The 26427-nt window shown below is 44.0% G+C and overlaps 2 protein-coding genes across 10 annotated transcripts in view; one reads left to right on the top strand and one right to left on the bottom strand.

The window, feature by feature from the left end:
• The window catches only part of LOC105477622 (uncharacterized), a 191411-nt gene extending 185243 nt beyond the window's left edge, over nt 1–6168 (top strand). For 8 of the 9 annotated variants that reach the window (XR_011620202.1, XR_984834.2, XR_003017129.2 and 5 more), the window contains one exon: nt 141–6168. Coding sequence is in view for 6 of the 9 variants with exons in the window: in XM_011734173.2 (XP_011732475.2) it covers nt 141–433 (293 nt within the window). In the remaining 3 variants the exon portion in view is untranslated. The remainder of the gene's footprint in view (nt 1–140) is intronic. The other variant, XM_071092117.1, reaches the window with a different exon arrangement.
• Nucleotides 1–26427, bottom strand: part of LOC105477623 (inositol 1,4,5-trisphosphate receptor type 1) — a 356056-nt gene that overhangs the window by 96019 nt on the left and 233610 nt on the right. Inside the window, exons 43-44 of the mRNA XM_071092119.1 lie at nt 21434–21566; nt 19275–19465 (exon numbers count right to left, since the gene is read on the bottom strand). Coding sequence (XP_070948220.1) covers nt 19275–19465; nt 21434–21566 — 324 coding nt within the window. The remainder of the gene's footprint in view (nt 1–19274; nt 19466–21433; nt 21567–26427) is intronic.

The raw sequence follows: 26427 nt of genomic DNA, 5'->3' as shown, positions 1-26427 counted from the left end.
TTTTTTTTTAATTAAATGCAAGCTGAGTAATTTCAACCTGCAACCTTCAGGTAACAGGAGTTACCCAAGCTCCAGGAATTATGACTGTGGGGTAAACCCATTCTCTTGTTTTCTTGCGGTTCTATTTTCTAACACACTAGAGGAGATGGAGACGTCATCACTCCACCCAGGGCAAGAGGACAAAGGAGGATGCATGGAAATACAAACGGCCCTTCTCCTCCAGGCCATACTGACTGTCCAACTAGCAATACACTTCATCTGGTTTTGGAGCAATCTGAATTTGGAATCTGCCAGAGAAAACTTCTATCAGGCAAGATGGAAGACTCCTAGGATAGGTCCCTCTGATGGAGGGGTTGGTAATAAAAAAAAAAAAAATCACGGGAAAAGAAACAGGGGAGGGTGGAAAACATATACCTTAGAAAACAACTTCTGATGTCCTGGGGCTACACAATGGGGGAGCTGAGCAGTTAGGAAGAAGAGGGAAAATATTCTGTTTCCGGAGACAGCTCCAAGAATCATGAGTAGGTGTGAGAAACAAGGAAGCTTATAGATTTAAAAAAAAAGAAAGAAAGAAAGAAAGGAAGGGGGCAAAAGGAAGGAGTCAGGGAAGGGGGGAGTGAGATCTTTGAGAGACAGGGGAATTAAAAAACACCATAGCAACAACTCAGTCCACCTACCCTGGCCGCCCACCCACAGCCAGATTCTTTACTGACGCATTTGAGAACAAGCTGGTTCCTACCAGCTCAGGAAGGTGAGCAAACCCAGAGAGCTCATTAAATCCCTTCTCAGCGACTCTTGTCTGCCTGCAGATAGTGAGCAAGGAGGATATAAATAGAAGTTATATAACATCTCTTTGTTGATTCCTGTGCTTACCAAAAAAAATGCAGCATGACCTTGTTTTTCTTTAGAGTTTGCCTCGGCCTGCTGGTTGAGGACTTTAATCCAGATAGGAATCATCTTAAAGTTTAAACAGCAGATATAGATTTCCAAGTTAAGGGTGCTCTGCATGGTCGTCCAAGTTAGGAACCCTCAGGGTCAAGTCCTCCTCGGAGGATTAAAAAAAAAAAAAATCCACTAGCTCTAAAACAACAACAGCAGGTATGGAATCTTGTGGCTTCCTCTTAGAACATTTCCTGAGGTAAATTAAGGAGTAAATTTGATACCCAAGAGCAAAGCATCATTAAAATGGCATCTTGGGTTTTCTAAAGGAGGTTGGAGCACCACAGGTATATTCAAAGGTAACTGATGGTTTCTAAATACCCTCCAGGCATAATCAGTTGTCTTTTTGTTCCTTAACAGGCATGACGGTAAGAGTCCAGTGGATGGAAAAGGCCTTCTCCTTAAAGATGCTTATGGAAATGAGCACTGCACAGGGCAACACAAATCAGGTCCCCTGAAATCCAGCCCAACCTGGCTAGACTCTCCAGTGCCTGTCAGGGCTTATGAACAGGTCGCTTCAGTGTCTTTGTTAGGGGGTGGTTAAAAAGGAGTACATGCTTATAGGGTATGCTGCTGAGCTCCATGGTTTTGACTTCACGTCTAACCTGTTGATGCTACAAAACTCTTTTAAAAACAGTTACCATGGGAACTTTTCCCTAGCAAGCATTCTTCCAGAAATGTTAAAGGTGCTGGTGAATTCAATGCCCTTGGTGTCAATAAGCTTTTGCTGAGTCTTAGAATGTGTGGCTTGAAACGAGAGGACTTTCAAACACATAATGCAAAGTTTCCAATGCAAATGTCTTCAGGGTTAAGTGTCAGTGAAACAGGTGGAAAGTAGGGGGGAATAAAATGACCTCAGTGTGTATGGAGGCCCCAGTTAAGCATTTGAAAAATTCTATATACAGTGTTTTCAATGTATCATATATCAGCAAACCAAAATACCCCATAGGGTTATAATCAGCTCAAGGGGTTACCTCAACAAGAGATGCTCTGGCTGTCACTCCTACTATGGGATTTCCTCTCTCATCAGAACTAGTAAGTGGTCAAAACCACAATAATGCATAAATTAAGGCAGGGAATTGGGTATCCAATGTGAGCAATTGAAAAGGTACCCATGTATTAGCTATTTGCCATTACGGTACTGGAAGTGCTCAGATGACTCATAAAATGACCAGAATAAAAGTTTGTTGTTTTGTTTTTACTTCAAGAAGATAAAGAATCACGAATTAGTATTCAAGGTTACCTAATACTAACCCTTGTCTAACATGTGAGGAACCAGATCTAGCGTTAAAGGGAGCTGTTGTTGGGACAGGACAAGAGTCCACATCCCCTGCCCAGCGCCTGGTTCTGGGTCATGTCACTGAAGCGCATCAGCCCATCTGTCAGCCAAACCCCACTAGCCTTGTGCCTTCTCTTCTAAATCCCTGTGGAGGAAAACAACTTCTGCCTTCTACAGTATGAACAGTGAGGGTCTGCTAGGAACCAATACAACTTCACGTCCCGATGCAGCAATGTTGCCAGGTAACAAATGTAGAAATATACTCCAAAAACTGTATGTGACAATATACAACCTCCGCTCTGCAGCTGATAACTGAGGGAGTGTTAAAACACCGTGTTCTCTTAACACTTGGGCTTTTGGTGTGAAAATAAAATTAAATGGGATACTTCCTCTTGTAAATATAAGACAGGCATACAACTCACACATGTATCCACTAATTGGAAATAGTAGAGGGGTTTGCAATAGCTCTGCAGTGCATCCCAGCCTTCACTCTTAACCTCAAGATGAATTCCAGAAAACCTACAGAAACAATAACTAAGGAACCTTTCTTATATCGGGGACAAGCTCTCCTCTAACTATTGTGAGGAAGGAACCCACCAGAAGGACACCAGCAGAAATTAAGGAAAAGCTCATACATGGTTATAAAACAAAATGTGCTTCTGTTCCACTCCATTTGATAGGTCTACCTTGAGAACTCATTGGCTAACCAAGCAGTGACTACTTGCTTCTCAGATCAAATAATCAGTGCGGCCTGTTCCCACCCTGAATGAAAACAAGATAGACACTGCTCTCTAGTAGGCAGAGCTCCAAAGTGGGTACAGGGCACTGAAGAGCTCCCTCACATTGGACTCATGTAACTTAAAGGCTGGCTGGCATGGTAGAAAGCTGAGAGACTTCTGAGGGCCTTGTGTTCACATCCCAGCTCTGCCGACTGGGTGACTTTGGGTAAGACACATGGCTTTTTTCAGACTCAGTTTCCTCATCTGCAATTGGGACTATTCCATGTAGTCCAGATAGAGTACCTACTGGCTCCATGCACAGTGCTGGGCACTTCACAAAAATGAGAAGACCCTCCTTCCTTTCCCTTCCCCCAAACATGAATATTCTTCAACCAGTACAGACTCAGATGTGGGGAATATCTGGTGCATTTAGCTTCTCTGAGCAAAACGGGCAAAAGTTGAGATCTAATAATCCTCACACGATGCCAAAGAACATATGCTTCTTTAGATGCAAGCGAAAAACAAAAATTGCTATTAATCTAACTTTTCATAAGGGCCCTGATTAGATGAGCTGCTATCAATTTCTTCCACAGTGAGGAAGTTCCGTAGGACAGTCTTATTGTCATTAACTTTCCTAAGACCTGGGAACCTGGAACTTGCTGGAAGTACCTGTATGTAGCACATATAATTGTCATTTGGCAAATGAGATGCCCAGTCTGAAAGGAAAAGTCTTTCATGATTTCCTCCTCCAGAATTCATGGGCAGACCTTATAAACAAAGCAAATACACCGACCACTTGAACTGCCTTCTGATTATCAGGAGGGCACAGTGTCTCCCACAAAGACTCCATTATCAAAGACAACAAAATGTGGAGCCACAAATTCCATCCTGCCTGGCAAACAGATGCAAGGTCCTTGAAGCGGCCATGTCTGTGCCTGGAAAATCGGTGGAGTAAGGAGGTGGCACGGCATGGTAGAGAGGCTACAAACTCATGTTCTGGCAGAAAACAAACCCTGGCACAACTACCAGCTGGCTCTGTGATTCTGAGCACATAACCTTACCTCTCGGATCTTCTATTTCCTCATTAGCAGAAAGGGATCAAAGCAGTACCTACTACATAGGAGCCCCAGGAAGAGTGGATGAGACCATGCAGTGAGGACTCCTGGCTAGCCCCGGCACATGAGCACTTGTTACCACTACTGTCCATCATTATTACAAACAAGAAGAAAAGAGGACTGCTGCCATCATAAGGATATTTCTCCAAGCTGACATTATGTATTTCCTGTGGGATCAGATCAACTTAACTCCCTCCCACACCTAAAGAAGGTCTCCTTTAAAATGGTAATAACCATCAACAACACACGTTCACATTTCACATCCTCATGTTTCTATTCAGAAATGGTAAGAAGGCTAAAGTAACATGGTGGCCACATTGGGTCAGAACTTCAATTTCTACATTTACAGTCTGAGTGCTGGGGAGTCAGATGGAGACTTGACCTCAGAAGAAAGTGCACTCTTGGGTGAGTTAGTGGGTGAGGGAAGATAAACAACCAAAAAGTATGCAAAGTTGCTTTGGATGGGCTGTTACCATGTGTTAAAAGCTTCATGCTGAGCTGAGTGCCTTCCACATATTATCTCAGTGAATTCCCAGAATAATTTACACAGTAGGAGTATCCACACTGATTCATCACGTACACACTGAAGACCTTTCATCCAGCACATGTGGAGGCTCCTCGAGGGGACTTGGGGTGAAGACAGACTTGGTCTCTGCCCCCTTGGGTCTTACAGTCAAGCTCTAGTTGAAGTGTGGTCATTACTGCAGTAAATGAAGCACAGTCCATTATCTCTGCCTCAGGGGATAAGAGGAAGTTTCTAGAGTAGGAGACATTTCTATCAGGGCCCAGGGAGCCTGCCAGGCAAAGGGAATGAAGGCATGTCCACATGGAGCAAAGGCATCTGAGTTCATGGCCCTGCTGGGGATTGGCAGGTGTGAGTTGCAGCTGCAGGACAATGAGTGTGGGGGAGTGAGTGGAGAAACCCAGGTGGGGCCAGATCACGCAAGGCACTGATGCGTTCCGTCAGGGAGGCCATGGACTCCATACTCCACAGAAGGCTGTTCAGATGGGGAAGCAAGTGGTGAGGGTTCCATTTGGGGGGCATCACTGACAACCGCGTGGAAGAGAGAAATGCCCAGAGGCAGGGAGGCCACTAAAAGGCTAACTCAGTTATCCAGGCAAAAAGGCTGGCAAGTGCAGAGCTCAGCAGCCCCATGCTGGCAGGCGGTCAAGCCTGGTGGTCAAGCATATGAGTCCTGAAGCCACAGTGCCTAGTTTCAAACCGCAGCTCCTGCATTCCCAGCTGGGCCACTCTGACTTCACAGTGCCAACTATCTGGTTCATTGTAAGTCCTAAAAATGGTTAAACTCCCAGGAGGTAAAGTGGGCACAGATTAGTTCCTGGGGCAAAAGCAAGAGAAAAAGAAATCTGATGACTGCAAAGCTTCTAGCTTGGGTATCCTTGGCTGTTGGTGAGTCCACTGACAAAGCTATGGAACACAAGAGAGCAAATGGAATGGAGGAAGGGAGATGACGGCATCATGGGGTCCTGCTAACTTACAGCTAACACAAGTGGAGATGCCCATCAGGGATTTGAGCAGAAATCTAGAAATCAGCAGAGAGGTGGGACCGGGAGCTATATCTTTGGGAGGTGTTGGCATAAATGGCTGCTGGAGGCCTTGGGAGTAGATGAGATTACCCAAGGGGATCGGTAGAAAAAGAAGGCAAACAGGCTGGAGACGGGGCTCTAACATTTCAGATGTTTTAAGGTCAATTGTACATGCCCTGAGAAGTCCCTGTGTTCACCACTAGGAAAACGTTTGTAGGAGGCACAGAAATAGCACAGCATTAAGCCATAAGGGAGTGACTAACCTGGAAACGTGATGCTTTGGGGTAGGATGGTCAGAGGGGGCTCACAGATCAAAAGTCTGTAATCGCAGGTGTCCGGATTCTCAGGCTACACAGACAATTCCCTAAGGAATGTCCTGCTTTATATGCCTCCCAAATCTGTGTTGAAAGGTATTAAACTGGAGTGATGGAGTACATCCTGGCAGAGGCTATGTGGGGAAAGCAGAGATCACTCTAGGAAAGGAAACGTCTTTTAAAAAACAACCCTGTCTGCCCCCACCAAAAGGAAGAAAGAAAAGAAAGAAAGAAAAGGAAGGAAAGGAAAGAAGAGAGGGAAGGAGGGAAGGAAGGAAAGAAAAAAAAGACAGTGAGAAAGAAAGAAAACAAAAGAAAGAGAAAGAAAAAGAGAAAAAGAAAAACAAGAAAAAAAAGAAAAGGGGAAGGAAGGAAAGAAAAGGAGAGGAGGGAAAGAGGAAGGAAGGAAGGAAAGAAGGAAGGACGGAAGGAAGGGAGGGAGGGAGGGAGGGAGGGAGGAAGGAAGGAAGGAAGGAAGGAAGGAAGGAAGGGAGGGAGGGAGGGAGGGAGGGAGGGGAGGGAGACAGGCAGGGAGGCAGACAGGCAGGGAGGGAGGGAGGCAGGCAGGAAGGGAGGCAGGGAGGGAGGCAGGGAGGGAGGCAGGGAGGCAGACAGGCAGGGAGGGAGGCAGGGAGGGAGGCAGGCAGGGAGGCAGGCAGGGAGGCAGGGAGGGAGGCGGGGAGGGAGGCGGGGAGGCAGGCAGGGAGGGAGGCGGGGAGGCAGGCGGGGACGCAGGCCCGCCCTAGCCTGTTTCCTTGAATTCCCATTTATTAGCTGAGTAAGTGGCCAACATACCTTGGGACTTAGGATATTGCTCATCTGGTGAATATTTACTTAAAAATTGCCATACTAGGGGGTGAGGAGCACAGAACAAAGGGAAAATACTGTGTTTCTTTCCCTTAGGCAGTTTAACATCTACATAGTAAAGATTAAACAAACTCTGGGGTCAGCAAACATTTTTCCAAAGGGCCAAATGGTAAACATTTCACACGCTGAGGGTCATCACAGTCTGTCACAACTACTCAACTCTGCCCTTGAGGCAGGAAAGCAGTTAGGACAATCCCAAAGGAAAACCTGCAGCTATGCACCAATAAAACTTTATCTACAAACACAGGCGGCTGTCTGGATTTTTCCCGTGGGCTACCATTTACTAATCCCTGAACCTCCAGAGAAGGACTGACCAATCCTCTGCCTGGCAGTTCCCAAGAGGCATCTCATACTCAGAAGTCACTAAAGAAAGTTAGGAAGAACACAGACCTCTTGCTAGACCGGAAGGAAGAGAAAGAAATAATAATATCTGGACCTGTTGAGGATTCAGTGGGATAAAATGAATTGATGGCTTTACAAAAATTTCCAGGTCTTCTCTGTCATTTTTCTCTGCACTTTTAGTAACATTTTAGAGACCGTGGAAAACCTGAGGTTCTCTCTGAAGACATCTCCTCTTAGAAACAAATTCTTAGCCGTGCACGGTGGCTCATGCCTGTAATCCCAGCACTTTGGGAGGCTGAGGCGGGTGGATCACTTCAGGTCTGGAGCTCAAGACCAGCCTGGCCAACATGTAGAAACCCCATCTCTACTAAAAATACAAAAAATTAGCTGGGCATGGGGGCAGGCACCTGTAGTCCTAGCCACTCAGGAGGCTGAGACAGGAGAATTGCTTGAACCCAGGAGGCAGAGGTTGCAGTGAGCTGCGATCGCACCCCTGCACTCCAGCCTGGGCAACACAGTGAGACTCTGTCTCAAACAAACAAACAAGATACAAATTCCTGCTTCTAGCTTTCGCAGGAAGGAAGGAGATTAACATTCTGCTTCCAAAGATCTTCCCCTCCCCCTTCCCCCTCAACAGTTGCAGTCCTGTCATGGAAGGCCAGACAAGCAGATGTATGTCACTGTCCACTTCTGTCCATATTGTTGGTTCTGCTACTCAGGAAAGAAGAAAAATCATGCTGGGTCTCCAGCTCCTCTGGAAGCATGAACCAGGATGCACATTCTCCCCTGGGACCACCTCAAAGGGATTGTGCCTCTTACAACCAACCTGGAAGGACTCACGGATGAATGATGCTGACAATTCTTGCCATAATTTCTTGCCCCGAACTGGGAAACTGAATGCCAGTAGGTGCATGCATTACCTAATATCTGCCATCACTAGGAGAGCTGCGCTAAGGATGACCAGGGCAGAGCTGTGGGAACTGCTATCTTCTTCTGCAGGAGAGCTCACTCAAGTCTGATATGCCTAAGAATGCAATGACTTGTGAATTTTGAGTTTCTTCCTGAAGACCTGGATTTAAACCAAAAATCCCCAAGGATTCTTGTTCAATAACAGTCCAGTTTCCTGGGAATGGTGAAGAAGGGTGTGAGGTGTTCAGGTTGAAGGCAAAGAAAGCAGGAGGGAAGGAAGGGAAGGAGGGAAAGAAAGGAAAGGAAAAAAGGACAGACAAGACAATGGCCTGGGCCAGGGAGCACTTCAAACCACAAAGAAGTGAGTAGATTGCTGTTTTTCTTTCTGCTTCATCCCAGAATGTCTCTCATTACTTTTAATGGCAAAAACTGCAATTACTTTTGCACCAACCTAAATAACCTGTACCCAAGGCAATGACATTTCCCAATGTCCTGGAGTTCTAAAATCATTTTTAATATACAGTCAGAGGGACTTGGGTCAATTGAGTGTGTAAATAACATAAAACAGAGCGTCCCCCAGGCCCGCTGGATGATAAACCACTACGCAAAAATGGAAAATATCAGAAGTAGGATTTTAGACAGAAAACAACTTTCATAAAATACAGCATGTATTTAAAATAAATAAAAATATTATTAATTAGAGCCAAGCATGGTGGCCAGCACCTATAGTCCCAGCTACTCAGGAGGCTGAGGCAGGAGGATTGCTTGAGCTCAGGAGTTCAAGTCTAGCCTCAGCAACATAGCAAGACCCCATCTCTTAAAAACATATACAAACAAATAAAAATAAGAACATCATCTTGAGATCTTTGTATTGGCCAGACGCTGCGTGAGGTGCTTTCTATAAATAGTCTATGAAACCATCTCAGGAGTTCTCTGAGGTGGGAACTGTCACCATCCTGTTCTCCAAGTCAGGAACCAGTGGGATGAGTGAGGTGGACTTCGCCAGGAGTCCTGATGTGGGCATGTAGGAGGCAGGGCTTGAGCCCAGGCTGTACCCACACCACAAAATCAGCAGCTCCGGCAGCACCTCTACATGTCTACCGGACCACACACTTTACCCCCATGTTGTTTGCAACTCCATAAGGAAGGGACTAGGCTTTTCCAACCCTCATTTTGCAGATGAGGAAACTGAGTTTCAAAGTTGCTCTAACAAACCCCAAGGTCACTCAAGGCTGGCAGGGGCAGAGCTAGAATTCCAGCACAAATATTGTGGTCTGAAGGCCATGCTCCTGTATGTGATAGGCTCTCTCCTTCCAGGGGTCCTCCCCGAGTCCCCAACTTTACTCCACCATTTCTCAAAGGAGCCCAGCTGGTCCTTGAGCCAACCTGGGACAGCTTTGCTGACCCCTCACAGCTTCAGCGGAAGGGCAGGGTGTCTGGGGACGCCTGCTGGCGACAAGTCACTGCCTCCCTCTTTCTTTAATGCCAACAGCTCTCGAACCCCTCACATGCAGGAGGAGAGCTGCCCTGACTCCAATGCTGGCTCCACTCCTTTCCCACATGGATAAAACTGAGGTTAGAAAACACCGCTCAGAAGTGACTCATTCCTGACTTCCCTGCCAAAAACAACACCCATTTACGTAACTTGCTCACACACCAATCTTTTCCTCCTCCTCAGGGTGACTGCCCTGTCAAACCAAGGCTGATCTTCCTCACAAACTGGCCTTCCGTTTCCAGCAGAGGCAAATCAAATTACCCTTTCCACCCTCATCTCTCTGCTAACTGGGGTCAGAGGTAGCCCAACCAACGTGTCCCTCCCACACTGTGTTGCAGTGACTTCTGGAAGGGATGTGAGATTTCCTATCTAACACTGGTTCTTGGGCTGATTTCTTAAGCCAACCTCAAAAAAAAAAAAAAAAAAAAAAAAAGAGTGTGGTGTAGGAAAGGCCTCATGAACCAGGGATCACTCTCTCTGCTGAATTCGCAGGCCAGTTTCCTGACGGAGCACTTCTCACATTTTCCATCTCTAGCTGCTTACGTGCAGAAAAGAAAACCCTTTTCGGGTGTGTCTGTAGACTAGACTTTGGCATAGGAATAGACGTGGGCAGCCATTTGATACATGAAATTCCCGGTGCTTCTGAAACCAGAAGCAATTAGTCCAAAAAAATGTTTAACCATCTATCCCCATAATGTGCTAGGAGGTTCTCTATGGGCACGTCAACATACATATCCCAAAACATCTGTATTGGCTTAAAAAAATAAAAATAAAAAACGAGGTATGTCCAAAGATAGCCTCTCCTACTCTTCATTCCAGGTAAGGACAGCCCCTGTCCTTCTGTAAGGAAGAGGAAGCGAAGGGAACTTCCCCCAGACACTGGTGGGAACATCTTAGGAGGAAGGAACACAGAAATTGGCAAGGACTCGAAGGACGGATATGAAAGTGCCGTGAGCCCTGCTGAGCCCCGTGTGTGCCAAAAATTAATTCATAAGCAAATGCTTATTTTATAGTTTTCCACTTGCTACAAAACATCAAGCCACAAGGAAATATTGCTTCTGGGGGCTGGCAGGAAGCGGGTGGCACCAGAGTGGGGAGAAAGAAAGCAGGAAGTTCTCTTCAAGACAAGCGTGATCCCATCACCTGACAACGTGTCACTCGTTTCTGGAAAATCCATGGGCTGTGGTACTGTCTCCTTGTTCCCACAAGCAGAGGATTCAATGTGAACCCTGCTCTGATGGCAGCCAGGTAGAAGTCTGGGAGTCACGATCTATCCTCAGATGTTATCACCATTGCAGGAGCCGGGACAGGGAGAGTTGATGCTGGGAGACCTGGGGACACCACCCCTGGAAGCCCATTATGCCAGACTGGGAAGTAACTTGTATTTGGCTTCCAGGCATTTCAGGGCTTTAGGTGATGATGTGATGGACGACAGGGTTTCATAATAAGGGAGCAAACTCCATGAGAGTGCCTAGCAAGCACTGTATGTCATTATTTGTGGATTCCCATAAATTGAATCCTCTAGGGTCTGGACAATGAAATCTAGAATTTCTGGAGTGCTGTGATTCCCAGTGAGCTTATCCTAAGGCAGGACTGAATTTTCATACAACATCCAAAAGGAGAAAGACAGAGTCGACACTTTCGCAAAGAAGGGATTTAGTATGCAGGGAGATCCAAACTCCTCAACTGCAGAGACAATGGTGTCTCCCTTTCCTGTAGCTGTGGCATCCAGCTTGGGGGCCTGGCTGACCCATGGTAGGTGCTCAATCGATTATAATGGGGGTGGTGATGAGGGACCCAGTCCCCAAATGTGGTCTCCAACAATTCTCTCTTTTTATACACATACCCTCCTCACAATAAGAGATGGAGCTTTTCTCCCCACCTTTGAAGTGGGGCCGGCCTCATGTCTGGCTTTGACCAATAGAATGTGGTAGAAGTGACATTCTAGGAATTCTAAACTCAGGCTTTGAAAGGGCTAGTAGCTTCCACTTCCTGCTTCTTGAAACACTGCTTCTTAGAACCCAGTCACCATGTTCTAAGAAGCCCAAACCACACAGAGAACCAAGGCACTCCAGTCAGTCAGTATCCCCAGCTGAGCTCCCAGCAAAGGACCAGCACCAACGGCCACAGTCATACAAGTGACCACATAAGCTGTTCTAAGACCAGTCAACCCCCTGATGGTTGCAGACCCAGCCAAGATCACACAGAGCAAAAGAACCACCCAGCTGAGCCCAAGCTCACAGAATCATGCTAGGCACCAAAATGGCCATTGCTTTAGGCTATGCAATTTTTAGATCGTTACTCAGTGACAGATAACTACAGGGGGAGGTGGGAGGGACAAGAGGTACAGGATATTTTATCATGGGTTTTGTCCAGCTCTGGAGCTCTGAGTAAGTCATAACCTCCTTGAGTTTCTGTTTCCTTATCTCTATAATGGGGATAATGCAGGTCCGGCATACCCACAGAGTAACTGGGAGACTCAAATGAGACATTTTGAACGAAAGGACTACATAGGCAGTAAATCGCTAAGCAAGATGAAACTGTATACTAGTCATATTTGTCTTTGCTACTGAGCTCTGAGCTCTGCAGCCACGAACCCATCCCCAAACCTCTTATGCCTCTGCCTTTGGAGATGACAATTATTTACCTTGTAAGAAGAAGCCAAGTCAGCCTCCTTCCTAAAGCACCTGACCTCCTACCTCAGATCATCGTGAAGAATGAAGCCATTAAGAGCAGTGAGGAATTTGGGGTGCCAGGTTGCCCCAGTTCAAATGTTGGCTCTGCTAGTTTATTTATTTATTTATTTATTTATTTATTTATTTATTTATTTATTTATTGAGATGGAGTCTCGCTTTGTCACCCAGGCTGGAGTGCAGTGATGCTATCTTGGCTCACTGCAAGCTCCACCTCCCGGGTTCACACCATTCTCCTGTCTCAGCCTCCTGAGTAGCTGGGACTACAGGCGCCTGCCACCACGCCCAGTTAATTTTTTGTTTTCAGTAGAGATGGGGTTTCACCGTGTTAGCCAGGATGGTCTCGATCTCCTGACCTCGTGATCCACCGGCCTCGGCCTCCCAAAGCGCTGGGATTACAGGCATGAGCCACCACGCCCGGCCAGCTCTGCTACTTAATGCTTGTATGATTTGGGGTAAGTTCCTTAACTCTTTTGAGTTTTGGTTTCCTCATCTATAAAAAGGGATAATCTTCATAGGGAGGCTGTGAAGATTAAATGAGATGATACATAGAAAGTCCTTATGCGTAATTCTTGGCACATAATAAGCACTTAATAAATGTTGGTTCTCATCATCATCATCATCATATGTTTTTTACTTTTTTAATTTATAAAATTATCATATAGCTAAATTGACTTTCTTCGGTGTACTGCTATATGAATGTTCACACACATGTGGATTCGTGTGACTACTACTAAAAACAGAACACACAATGGTTCCATCACCCAAAATATGCCTCTGTGCTCTTCCTTTATAGTAAAATTCTCCCCTCCTGCCTAGCCCTGGCAAATGCTAATGTGTTCTCCATCTTAAGAGTTCTGCCCGTAAAAAGTCAGGAAACAACAGGTGCTGGAGAGGATGTGGAGAAATAGGAACACTTTTACACTTTTGGTGGGATTGTAAACTAGTTCAACCATTATGGAAAACAGTATGGCGATTCCTCAAGGATCTAGAACTAGATGTACCATATGACCCAGCCATCCCATTACTGGGTATATACCCAAAGGATTATAAATTATGCTGCTATAAAGACACATGCACACGTATGTTTATTGCAGCACTATTCACAATAGCAAAGACTTGGAATCAACCCAAATGTCCATCAGTGACAGATTGGATTAAGAAAATGTGGCACATATACACCATGGAATACTATGCAGCCATCAAAAAGGATGAGTTTGCGTCCTTTGTAGGGACATGGATGCAGCTGGAAACCATCATTCTTAGCAAACTATCACAAGAACAGAAAACCAAACACCGCATGTTCTCACTCATAGGTGGGAACTGAACAATGAGATCACTTGGACTCAGGAAGGGGAACATCACACAAAGGGGCCTATCATGGGGAGGGGGAAGGGGGGAGGGATTGCATTGGGAGTTATACCTGATGTAAATGATGAGTTGATGGGTGCAGCACACCAACATGGCACAAGTATACATATGTAACAAACCTGCACGTTATGCACATGTACACTACAACTTAAAGTATAATAATAATAAATAAATTTAAAAAAAAAAGAGTTCTGCCCCTTCAAAATGTCATAGAAATGGAACCACATAGTATGTCACCTTTCGAGACTGATGTTTTTCACTCAGCATAATGCTTCTGAGAGACATCCAATGTCTTGCACTCATCAATATATTCCTTTTCATTGCTGACTACTATTCCATTGTATAGATGTATGGTGGTTTGTTTAATCACTATCGTTTTTAATAATTATTTTCACAAGCCAGGAAAGACTTAAGAAATAAGACCAGCTGACCATTGCCACTGGGTTCTAAGACTCCTTGGGGAAAATATCTAATGATTGTTGAAATGTCCTGACTCAAAGCTGCAGGGAAGCCGGGAGTCTGTTTATGCCTCACACATGCTAGACATGGAAACAGAAGCCCAGGGATAACTTCCCTCATCTCACACAAAACTGGACTTGAAAGCAGGTCTCACTCTTCTTCTCCATGTGAAACATGTTCGGAATCCTGAGAGGAGGTGCTGCTAAACATAAGAGCTCTTTTGCAGGCCTGTCCTCAGACAGGCAATACAGTTGTCCCTCGATATCCGTGAAAGACTGGTTCCAGGACCTCTGCAGATGCCAAAATCCAGGGATGCTCTCTTAGGTAAAACGGTGTAGTATTTACATATAACCTAGGCACATCCTCGTGTATACTTTGAATCACCTCTAGATTACTTACAATGCCCAACACAATGTAATGCACCATCGTTTGTCTAATCACCATTATTTTTAATAGTTATTTTCACAAGCCAGGGAAGACTTCAGAAATGGAATCAGCTGACCATCACCATGGGGTTCTAAGACTCCCTGGGGGAAAATATCTAATGATCACTGAAATGTCCTGCTTCACAGCTGCAGGGAATCTGGGAGTCCATTTATGCCTTATACTTGACAGACATGAGAACGGAAAGCCCAGGGATGGGAAATACTTGTTAATGCTTCATTTTAAAATATATGTATTATCATTTTACAGCTGAATTATTATTTTTAATGTTTTTTTCCCTAAATATTTTATTTTATTATTTATTTTTTTTGAGACAGAATCTTGCTCTGTCGCCCAGGCTCGAGTGCAGTGGCACAATCTTGGCTCACTGCAACCTTCCCCACCTCCTGAGTTCAAGCAATTCTGGTGCCTCAGCCTCCTGAGTAGCTGCAATTACAGTCTTGCACCATCACACCCAGCTAATTTTTGTATTTTTAGTAGAATCGGGGTTTTGCCATGTTGGCCAGGCTGGTCTTGAACTCCTGGCCTCAAGTGATCCACCTGCCTCGGCTTCCCCAAGCTCTGGAATTACAGGTGTGAGCCACTGTGCCCAGTCTCCCCTGAATATTTTAAATCTGCAGATGGTTGAATCCAGATGCAGAACTGACAAATACAGAGGGCAGACTGTATACATTTCTGGAACCATGTAGGCCTGCCTGCTTCCCTGCAATTCCCCTTTCTACCACCTGTCATCAGGAAACATGGATCTCAAGAAGACCAGCTGACCACAGACCCATTTCCCTTCCTGAGACCCTCCACGGTACACTGAACAGGAAGTGACCATGCTCCGCCAGCTCTGGCCAGAACCCACCGTGTCTTCAGTGGAGCACAGCATCTCAGCAATCATTAATTAATTGACCGCATTGCGGTCTTAGCCCAAGTCAGGCTCACTTCCCAGCTGGCCACTTACTACTCTGAACCAACTCTCAACAGCAAGATGAAACTCTGAATCACTCCTCCTGGGGCTTCAAGGTTCCTGTCCTTAACTGGCCCCAGACACAACCCTAGTTCCACATCATTTTCTCCAGAGAAAGAGAAGCTTGAGGCCAAGGGGTTCTGACAAGTCAAGTCTAGGCTAGAAGACATTTTCCTGGAACCATCGGCCTCCTATGAGACACGGGGTTAGACTGGGCCCCCCAGGGGTCACAGAAGCAGGGAGGAGAAAACAGCATGTGCGTGCGGCCCCTCGGGGCCACACCCTTCCATCCTGGCATGCGCCCACAGGCCCCCCGCACCACCACTGGGTACCCCCAAGAGAAAACAGCCCCATTCCATACATGGCTAAACTGCTGTAACTCCATCATGGCATTTCATCTGCAGTCTGGGTGTATGAGTAGTAAGTGTATGAAAACATGAAACTAATATTCATAATTACCTTACAAGATAAAGAACTTGAAGGAAAAACAGCTTGTGTGTGCCTGGCCGTCACCATCAGGATGCTCCATGAGAAACATGGCATCTCACCAGAGCCACAGACATCGTCTGCCCAGGAGTCTCAGTGCGGCAGCCCTCAGCCCCCAGCAGCCACTGTACTTCATTGTTAGTACTTAATTAATGGTGCCTTTGTGCTCCTGGTCATCCCGATGCCAAGCCCAGAGCCGACTGGGACCTCTGACTTCTCTCCCATGTCTAATCAGGTGCCATTTCAGCCAACATTTGCCAAGTATCAGCAGGTCCAGGCCTGGGCCTGGTGCAGGGAGTGACAGGGTTTCTATTCATGATATCCTGTCCCTCACCCACACCCCTTTAGTCCCAGCAAGGTTCAGACTCTCATTCCCTGCCCTCCTTTATTTGCTGATTGACAAATAACATATCTACAGTAAAGCACACCAATTTTAAGCATCTGGCTCAACTGAATTGTTGTTTTTTCTTTTTTAAACTTTTATTTTAAATTCAGGGATGCAATTGCAGGTTACATAGGTAAGCTTGTGTCACTGGGGTTTATCATATAGATTGCTTCACCACTCTGGTATTAAACCTAGTGCCCATTAGTTATTTTTTCCATCCTCTCCCTCCTCACCACCTCCACCTTCCGAAAGGCCCCAGTGGGTGTTGTTCCCCCTCTAAGTGTCCATGTGTTCCCATCATTTAGCTCCCACTTATAACTGAGAACATGCGGTATTTGATTTTGTTTCTGTGTGATTTTACTAAGGATAATGGCCTCCAGCTCCATCCGTGTCCCATCAAAGGACATGATCACTGAGTTTTAAACATGTGCATACTCACGTAACCACCACCTAAACAAATGGTCGAATATGTTTCCAGCACCCAGAGAGCTCTCTTGTGCCATTATGAGAAAATATCCTGTCCCAAGTTATGACCTCTTTTATCAGAGATTTAAGTTCAGGTTCTCATCGGCTCTTCCATAAATTACTGCCCATTAACTTTTTAATTCTTAGACTGCCTCCTTGGGACCCTGCTTTCCTCAGTTAACCTGTCCTATACTGCCAGGTGTATAGTCCTCCATTACAGCTCCAAAGCCCCTTGGAGGGCTGCACTGCTGCTGCATACAAACCCCAACTCCAAATACAAAATCCAAGGCCCTTCACTTCTACATAGCACTCCTCGGTCTGAAAGACCTAACCCCTGTTCTGGAAACCCAACTGCTGCTCTCACACCTCTGGGCCTTCTCTTCCATGGAATATGACAAAGATTCCTCACGCCCCAGGTCCATGCCCAATTTCCCCCTTTCAGTCCTATGCCCATCCTTGAAAGCCTATTTCATCCACAGACCTTCTGCAAACTCCCCAGAGAAATGCTGGTCCTTCTTCCTTGATGGTTCCCCAGCATCACTTCTACTTCTTGGAGGGCACTAAATGTCATCCTTGAGACATAGCTTCCTATGTGCACATCTATGTATCCTTGTTAGAGGTTCAATTTCTTGAAGACTGGGATTCTGGGATTTCTCAAACTAGTAAAGCTTTAAAATTTGGGGAAGGGAAGGGATAACAACCTAGAGTTTCCAACTTCTAATCTGGCCAACAGAAAAAAAAAATCTATGATCCATAATCAACACCATTTCATTAAAGAAGACACTGTGGCTAAGAATAAAGGTTGGAGAGATATAATCTCAGAATAAAATGGCCAGGTCTTCAAACTGAATACATTGGTTTATGAAAAATTCACCACATTGTCCTCATTTTCCACACTTGACTATGCCTGGAGAAAATTCTCATAGACGAATTGGCTCCCATGTCTGGAAACCATTGCCCCATCACCCCTGGTATAGCTGCACATACACAGAAAGGGCTCAGTGAGTATGCAGTTCAACTGCTCTAATCACAGGAAATCATGTGTTTCAAAGACAAGGAGCATTTCAGCTCTGCTTCCATCCCAACACAGGAGCCCAGAAAACAGCAGTGGCTGGGCAATATTCCAATGATGAGAAGGACTGCAGGACCCACCCACACACACATGACAAAATGAAAAGCAATCCCAATATGTATGACTTGTGCCCATGTAACAACTTAGACAAGCAGTGGGCCTTGCCATTGGCCCAGGTGCCTAACTCATTGTCACAAACCCCAACCTGGTGCAATGCATGATAATGAACTTTCAAAAGTGTACACTGGGGCAAGCAGGGATTGGAAGGCGAAATAAAAGGGCCACCACAGTTGGCTGCATAGGTTGTGCCAAGGCACAAGGGTGCTGGCTGGGGGAGCAAGCAGGGACTGAAATCTCACTGTGCTGCACCTGCCAAGCCAGGCACCCTGGCCCAGGGCACAGTGACTCACAGGAAGAAACGCCCTTTTCAAAGTTGCACAAAGAACCAAGACTTCATTAACCGAGACTCTGAATTTCAATTCAAGGCCAAGAATATGTCAGGTCAAATATATATGTCAGGATGAATTTTATGGTATGTGGACTGTATCTCTATAAAGCTTTTATCAAAATACATATGTGTGTGTATGTGTACACAAGTCTGCACACAGATACACATCCAAAAAAAAAACTCTTATTCAGAGAGCTAACAAAGAAGGAAGAGTACATAAAGGAGGTATTAAAAATATTTAAAGGAATCATATATAGAAGTTATATTATTTATGTATTATTAAAATTCATGTTCTAAGATGACTGTTGTGGGAAAAAAATCATGAAAAATTTTTTTTTAGGACATCTATAAAAAGTGAACTAGAAATAGATTTGAGTTTTTATTATTAGTTTTAAATATAAATCATATCTACCTTTCAAAAAGTCATCTATTCATTTCTGACTAACATAGCCTGGTGTCTCTATTATTTCAAATTGGTTTGGCTTTATTAAACTTTCAGTCAAAAGGTAGAGAAACTTCTAGTAAGCAACAGCTGCAGTATCTACAGATACATAAAAATTAAATCTTCTAAATAGCACACACAGTTCAAACTCTTTTGGTTATCCTGTGATGAGATCCCCTGCAATCTTGGATAAAAACTATAAATAAACTTCATGCAATCATTTACTCATTCAACAAACATTTATGGAGTGTCCACTATGTCCTAGAACTTACGCCAATTTCCTTTGCATATTCTCAGCGTTTTATCAATTTTCAAATGTAACTCACGTTTTGGAACCAAGTCTGATTTATGACCAAATGATCACAACAGGATACCAGTAGAATTCATTTTTCAAAACAGAATTTTGTGCCCTCAGAATGAGCTGTCTCCCAAACAAGCCTTGGTACCACCCAGGCATCTGGCTCCCAGAACAGACTCTCCTCCTGCTCAGCAGGGATGCCACACCCGCAGCCAAGCTGCCTTCCTACCTGGATGGTGGTGTTGCCTCCTTCCAGAAGGGCAATGGCCAGGAGAATGCTTTCATGGAACACTCGGTCACTGGATGCGTTCATGATGAGGTCGATAACTAGATTGGAAGCCCCCTCCTTGTCAAGGTGACACTGAACCTCGGCCAGACTCATCTCACCCCTGCTCATAGAGCTGGATCCGGAACCTCCCCCTAGGAAGATGGAATATTGTTTTTACTAAGCATAATCAGAACAGCTAATGTTTGCTGCATACTTACTACACACCAACACTTTACGCACTAAATGTTTTACCCATATTCATCTCTTTAACCCTTTTAACCCCACAAGGAAAGAACTGAGTATTAACACAGAGATGAAGATGCTTGTCCAAGGACACCAGCTTGTCAGCAGCAGAGATGGTGTCTGAATTCAGACAGGTAAGATGCAAAAAGAATGATATATTTCCAGCAAGGGACCTAAAGCCAGCCAGCAAAGACTCTCCCTTACATTAAACACAATGACTGGTGGCAGAGTTCAGAACTGGTTTCAGAAACAAACCAAAGTCAAACACTTCTTAGAACACTCTCAAGGAAGCTTAGCCTATAATGATCACTTTAGCCCTCTTTTTAACAAGCCCACTCTAACCCCCAACTTACTCTTTTCCATAATTCATCGGTTCATTCATTCAACAAATGTTTGCTCACTGCTTGGCATGGAGCCAAGAGCTGGGGATGGGGGAGTGAACAAAACAAGGTTCCTGTTCTCACTGCACTTCAGAGGAGATGAGTATACTTAAGAAGAGAGGGCCATTCATTTAGAATGGATTTTGACTGTGTTTGGAAGGTACGTATTTAAGGACTTGCCTTGTATTACTGTTGGCAATAACTAAAACATGAACGCACATGGAGAAATGGGCTGATCAGCTTCAAAAAGCAGAAAATTGTCTATCTGTCCTTTCTGGCAGAACTCAATTCCAGTGTCACCTCCTTTATACTGCTTGTCCTTGACTTGTCCTTATATCTATAGCACAAGGTAGAAATTGGGTTGCACATTCTCTCTGCTACAGCTTCTCAGAGCGGAGTCTGTCTTGCATTTCCAAATCCCTGTCATGATGCCTCCCCAAGGGCTTCACATAATTGTTAAATGACCTCACTACAGAAAGTAAAGAGAATGGTTTTGAGAGATTATGTGAAGAACCTCTGCATCGATTTTTGGACTTGAAAGGCCAAGTTCCCACCTCTCGGATGCCTTGAGAACTGCATCTTCATTGAGGCTGGCATAACTCCATGAACTGGGCAGCTATGCTTCCAGTTTTCATTTAGGGAGCAATCCAAGCTTCCTCCTTAGCATGTGCTAGGACAAATTAAGTGTACACTGAGTATTTCTGTGCTATGCATGGAACCCACCAAGGATCTGAAGCTACCCCACAGTCATCACCATAAGACAGGAAATCAGGCAACTCACATCTGTGCTGAGCACTGCCTAAAAACACAAACTCGGTAAGACCCACCTTTGAGTTCCATGTTTTTGTATCTTTTACTTGTAAGGGTGCTTAAACCGATTTAAAGTAAGCACTTCTGTACAGGGATGTTTTTTGTATACTTCCATAGGAGTTTGTGGATGTACACGGCATTAAAATTAGATGCACCAGGCTGAAATTACAGACCAGCCACTGACAAGCTTCCATTTCCTCTGTGGAACTGGGATAGACTGTACCTATCACATGATGAGCAGCTGGGAGGAGAAAAGGAGGTAAAGAATGCAATGCACTTAGGAAAGCCCCTGGCACTCAGTCAATGTATAATAAATGGCAGCTTTCACTATCCTGGGTGCCAATATCCTCATCATTTTACAGAAAGACAAGAGTCCTAACAACCACAGGACAAAGTGCAATAAAATCAAATCCCTCAAATCATTCAAATATCACCAAGATGGTCACTGCATGGGAAGGAGGAGCAAAAGGCTTAGCCACTATCTAGCTGCAGGGAAATGCTAGTTTGCAGGAAAATATGTTTAGACATCAATTTGGTGGTAGACCAAAGACAAAACAAGTTGCTAAAAAATACACTTGCAACACAAATTCATCTGTTGTTAGCGTTTCAACCTGTTAGGAGGAAACATGCAGCTATCATAGAACACACTTGATTCACACATGAAGCTAATTACACCACAAAGCCTACCTCCTCCCCCAGGCTTGCTGGGTCCTCCTGGTGACAGTGGGCCATTGCCAAAGCTGGTAAGGCTCTCTCTTCTTCCCGAAGGTCTGATGTTTCCATAGTAACGGTTGACCAGAATTTGCCTGAGCGCCTCACCCTTAATTCAAACAGGATAATAAAATTAGGTTCTGCATTTAATGCATAACTGAGTGACAAATATTCAAAACACACAGGGGTACTCAGTTATAATTGGCCCAGTTTCACTTGGTGAAAAAATAAATTATTAATAGAAGCATTTAGAAACTCTGAAGTTAACTTCAATATTTTCTCAGAAAACCAGATGTTTTTTTAAAAAATGGTAGCAATCTAAAATATTGACTGAAGTACCCTCTCACACAATGATAAGACAGAACAGTAATTTTGAAGGACAACTAACAATAACAAACAAAAATCCCTTTGGGGTAAGTTGATAAAATTAAGACAAATTGAAAATGCTTACAGGTCAGCTTCCACACAGCAATATAAAAATGTTATTTCAAGCACAAGGTTTATTCCCAAGGTCCAAAAAAATATTAAGATTTCAGAGTAATAGGGTAAGATGATACAATAAGCCAAAAGTAAGCCTTTCTTACAAAAATAGTCAATGGGCCAAATGTTTTAAAAAACAAAAGACAAAAACAACAAAAACCTCATAATGCTATAGGAAATAAATTAGTGGCATGAGTGGCAGATATCAAATATATAAAAAAACCCATCATAGGTAAAATGGCATTTTGTCTGGAATCTTCTTTAAAACAATACAGGAGAGAAGGGGAAGCAGCAAGGGATATAAGTGAGACAAGAGTAGGCATGAGTTGACAGTTGCTGTTGAAGCGGAGTTATGAATGAGGGGTTTTGAAACCTTTCTGACTCCTTTTATACAGATTTCAACTTTTCTATAATAAAATTTGTTAAAAATATAAGTATCAAAGAGTCCTGAACAGGGATACAGTAACTCTTTGTAATTACTCTAACCTAAAAAACCTCCATTGTTCAGTAATAATGGGGGATGCTGGCAAGCAGGTAACCAGAGGCAGCTGCATTCTGCATTCTCAGCTCTACACCTTCAGCCGCGCTTCTAAGGGGCCCTAAGATCACCTCCCAATCTGAAGGCTCTAAAAGTCAAAGGCTGTAAAAATTTTCCCTGGACTCTTTTCCAGAATGAAAGTAGCAAGGCATGGAGTTCCTCTGGTGCATCATCAAGAGAGGTGAGGGAAAAGAGGTCTGGCCGAGACGAAAGGTGTTGAAATGGAGCAGGTCTCTAAAACAGAGACTCAAGAGTTCTTTTGAAAAGACCTGCAACTGAACCATGAGTCAGTAGAATTTAAAATGATTTGTTAATAAGCTCTGAGAATAGGTCTGGAGATTTCAAGTGAGGCGTTTGCAAAACAAGACGGGAGGGAGCAGACTGAAGCGGGGACCCTGGGAAATGGGAGGTACCCTGGGAGAAGTGGGGGACCAAGGAAGAAAGGAGATAGGCAGGAAACTCCTGGCTCCTGTCAATCATCAAAACCGCTGAAAGTCCCAGAAAAGGTTTATCTACTCTTTAATTCATGCTGCTAATTAAAGATTCCAGGGACAGATTGGGATGGGATAAACAGGGGAGACGGGAGGGGACTGATTTTTAAATGAATGTGCAGAAAACAAAAAAATCCCAAATTTCCTCTTTCCATTCCACCCACAAATATGTCTCTCTTCATAGTTCGGCAAAGGAGGGTAACTTCTATCAGCTCATGAAACTCATTTCTCACTGGACCGACGGTAAATTCAGAATTCCAAGAGTGCTTCAAATGGGCAAGTTACTTGTGATATTTTAAGTACTTTTTAAATAAACTGCTCACAGGTGGGGAAGAAAGTTCAGTGCAAGATTCTTTAATGACTTAGAAGACCCCATTCCGGAACAAAGATACAACTTTACTGGTATTCCAGTCTCAGGCACCAGTGTAAACACATGAGCACTCTCTGGAGAAGTCACTGGGAAGACAGTGATTTAAAAGGCTGACTTCATAAGAGAAGCACAAGTTTTAAAGCTACATTCAAGAATGCCTATGAAGAAAGAATTGAGGGCAAGAAAAGGTTGTCTCCATGTTGAATATGACAGATTAAATATGTTGAATATGATAGATTAAATATGATTTCCCTTTTTAAATATCATAATGAATCTATTTGATTCTCTTTCAATACGACACAGACTTTGAGTTCCAGCAACAGGAGTGATTGGCAGTTGACCATCCCAAGTCTCTAACTGAATCCCCTCTGTCACTGTGAGAACATTGTTTGAGTGCTAGACGGCTGGGCTGAGACCCATAAGCTGCAGTCAGGGAAGACAGCCAACGTAGCCATCGCAACAGGAATCTGAAAGTGCATAGGGTTGAGTGGTCAAGTCAAAGGCAGTATGGCTGTGACCCGTCAACAAACACACATCTCTTAAGGAGGTCTCATCTGGAGCCTGCACACCACAATTCCACTTGGAGCTAGAATGACTTGCTTAGATTTTCAATTTCCGGTGGCGGCTTTTTTTTTCTCCCCCTCCTCATGGTTTTGAGGGTGAACAGCAAGACCCTGGTCAGTCTGCAATCAAGCAAGCAGGAGGTAATGAAAGGAGCACGTGGACGCCAGGAACAGGAACTCCACATTTATGCAGTCTGGATGCCAAACTCAAGTTACAAAGGGATCTCACATTACCATTTTGTCTCTCCTTCAACAGAAAAACCCTAGCAGTTACCATAGCAACTGATGCATCAAATGGTACATTTTCCCCCATAAGAGAATATCATGAAATGTGCTCATTCTGGGGAAAAGAGAAAAAAAAAAAAAACCACATTCCACCCCACAAACTTTTTTTTTTGCTTTTAATTATAAGGTTTTTGGCACATATTCATCTCACCTTCTCTACACACACACACACAAAATTAAACTGCAAGGAAGAAAAAACAGAGAGCAAGGGTTTAAAAAGACGAGATGCATTCCTTTTTTGAAAGAATAAAGACTGAGAATTATAGGTAAGAGGAGATAGAAAGGAAAAATGGATAAGAATCATTAAAAGTTATGCAAATCCCTAGTGTGAAAACTCGGGTTCAAGGAAAATTCTGTTTTTCTGAGACAGTGGTTTAATTTAAGAAAAATTAAAATCTGCAGAGAAAAGCCTTCCTAATCATCTTGATATAAATTACTCAACAGCACTAAGCTGTTCACAATGTACCAGGCTGAGAAATCTGATTGCAGAGAAGGAAAAAAAAAAATGACTTCTCAAATAACGTCACTTCTTCAGCTTTAACATTTGGCTGTGCAACCCTTTTTAAAAATAATACCAGTTTTTTTCCAGCAGTTTACACCTACAGTATGCAAACAAATATCAGATGTTTGTCTCAGTCAGAAATTCCCACACATTGTTACCTAAGATTGAGAAAAGAAAAAGTCATTTGTAATAAGTGTCACATTGAAACAATGAAAATTGGTAGATTAGTGATGTGGAGTAATGAAACCAAGCTCCTACTGGTCACTCTACCAACATGTGTTCCACTGATACCAATTGAACTAAATAAGTGAAGGAACTGCATGGGAAGAGAGCCAGTGTTGAACAAGGCACTAAGGAGTTAACATTGCCACACACAAAGGAGAGAGAGAACTGACCTTTTCGGTTTCCCAGGTTCCAGCCACTTAAAGATCATGTGCTTCAGGCAAGATCGCCCTCTCATGTGAGCTGTGAGCCTCTCACACCTTAGTCAGCATGAGGGTAGCGCCTGGATTTTAAAATACCTTCTTTCTCCTCTTGTTGTCTACAAAATCACCTCAATGTTTCAATCCACAAGGTATCTACAAGTTAATATCCCTTATCATATTCCAGTCACTGTGCTAAGAGCTTCATGTGCACAGCTCAGTGTCCTAAGGTATGGGGACTGTTGTCACTCCCATTTTACAGCAGAAGAAACTGAGGCATAGGGAGGTTAACTTGCTCAAAATCACACAGCTAGTACCTGGCAAAAGAAAACCCCAAAACTTGAACCTGTTTCTAATTATAAAGTTCACGGGCATAGGCAGCATTCAATACCAAGTCCTCTGAGAGCTTAGGACACGAGGGACAGCTGTGTGCGTTTACCAGCTACTCCTAGGACCTAGGACAATTCTAAAGGGTAGGCAAGGATGGAAAATAGAAGAATGCAAGGTGCCTTGGGCCATGAAATGCAGGAGATACAGGAAGCTGGAGAAGAAGGACTATAGCATCACGTCCTGAATTCTGCTGAAATGCCAACTTCCTGGAGCTATTCTCCGGTCCTAGTCTGAGAAATCACAAAGTTGATGTCTCTATCAGAGCAAGAAAACAAAAGGGATTTACGATGCAGTGGGACTGGGCAGGGGCCTGGGTGTGTGAGCAGAGTAAAGGTGCCTCTGGCTCCCCATTTATCTCAGGCATCAATTCTCCAAGACAGGCGGCAGGTGGGGAAGGGTACCAAAAAAAAAAAATGTTAAAAAAATGAGTAAGACCTGCTATTTCATAGCATAACAGGGTGACTACAGTGAACGATAACTTAATTGTACATTTTAAAGTAACTTAAAGAGTGTAATTGAATTGTTTGCAACTCAAAGGATAAATGCTGGAGGGAATAGATACCCCATTCTCCATGGTGAGTATTTCACATTGTGTGCCTCTGTCAAAATATCTCATGTACCCCATAAATACATACACCTACTATGTACCCACAAAAATAATAGAAAAATTCTCCTAGACACCAATGATCATAGTTCCAAGACAGTCTTCAGAGTGACAGGTCATTTTTGAACTCCATGACCTTAGACAAGATGTTGAACATCCCAGAATCTCAATGTCCTACTTGTGAAATGAGGATGAAGCCTGTGTCACCAGGACATCTGGTTATCTTCCCAAAAATGGGCAACATGAAAATCAGTGCTGTTGGCATGCTCATGGATATATACAATCTTCTAGAAATGGTTTGGCAAGGCACAATCAGCACCTTAAG

This window comes from Macaca nemestrina, chromosome 2 (genome assembly GCF_043159975.1).
Source record: "Macaca nemestrina isolate mMacNem1 chromosome 2, mMacNem.hap1, whole genome shotgun sequence".
Taxonomy (NCBI): domain Eukaryota; kingdom Metazoa; phylum Chordata; class Mammalia; order Primates; family Cercopithecidae; genus Macaca; species Macaca nemestrina.
This window is presented reverse-complemented; position numbering and strand designations above follow the sequence as displayed.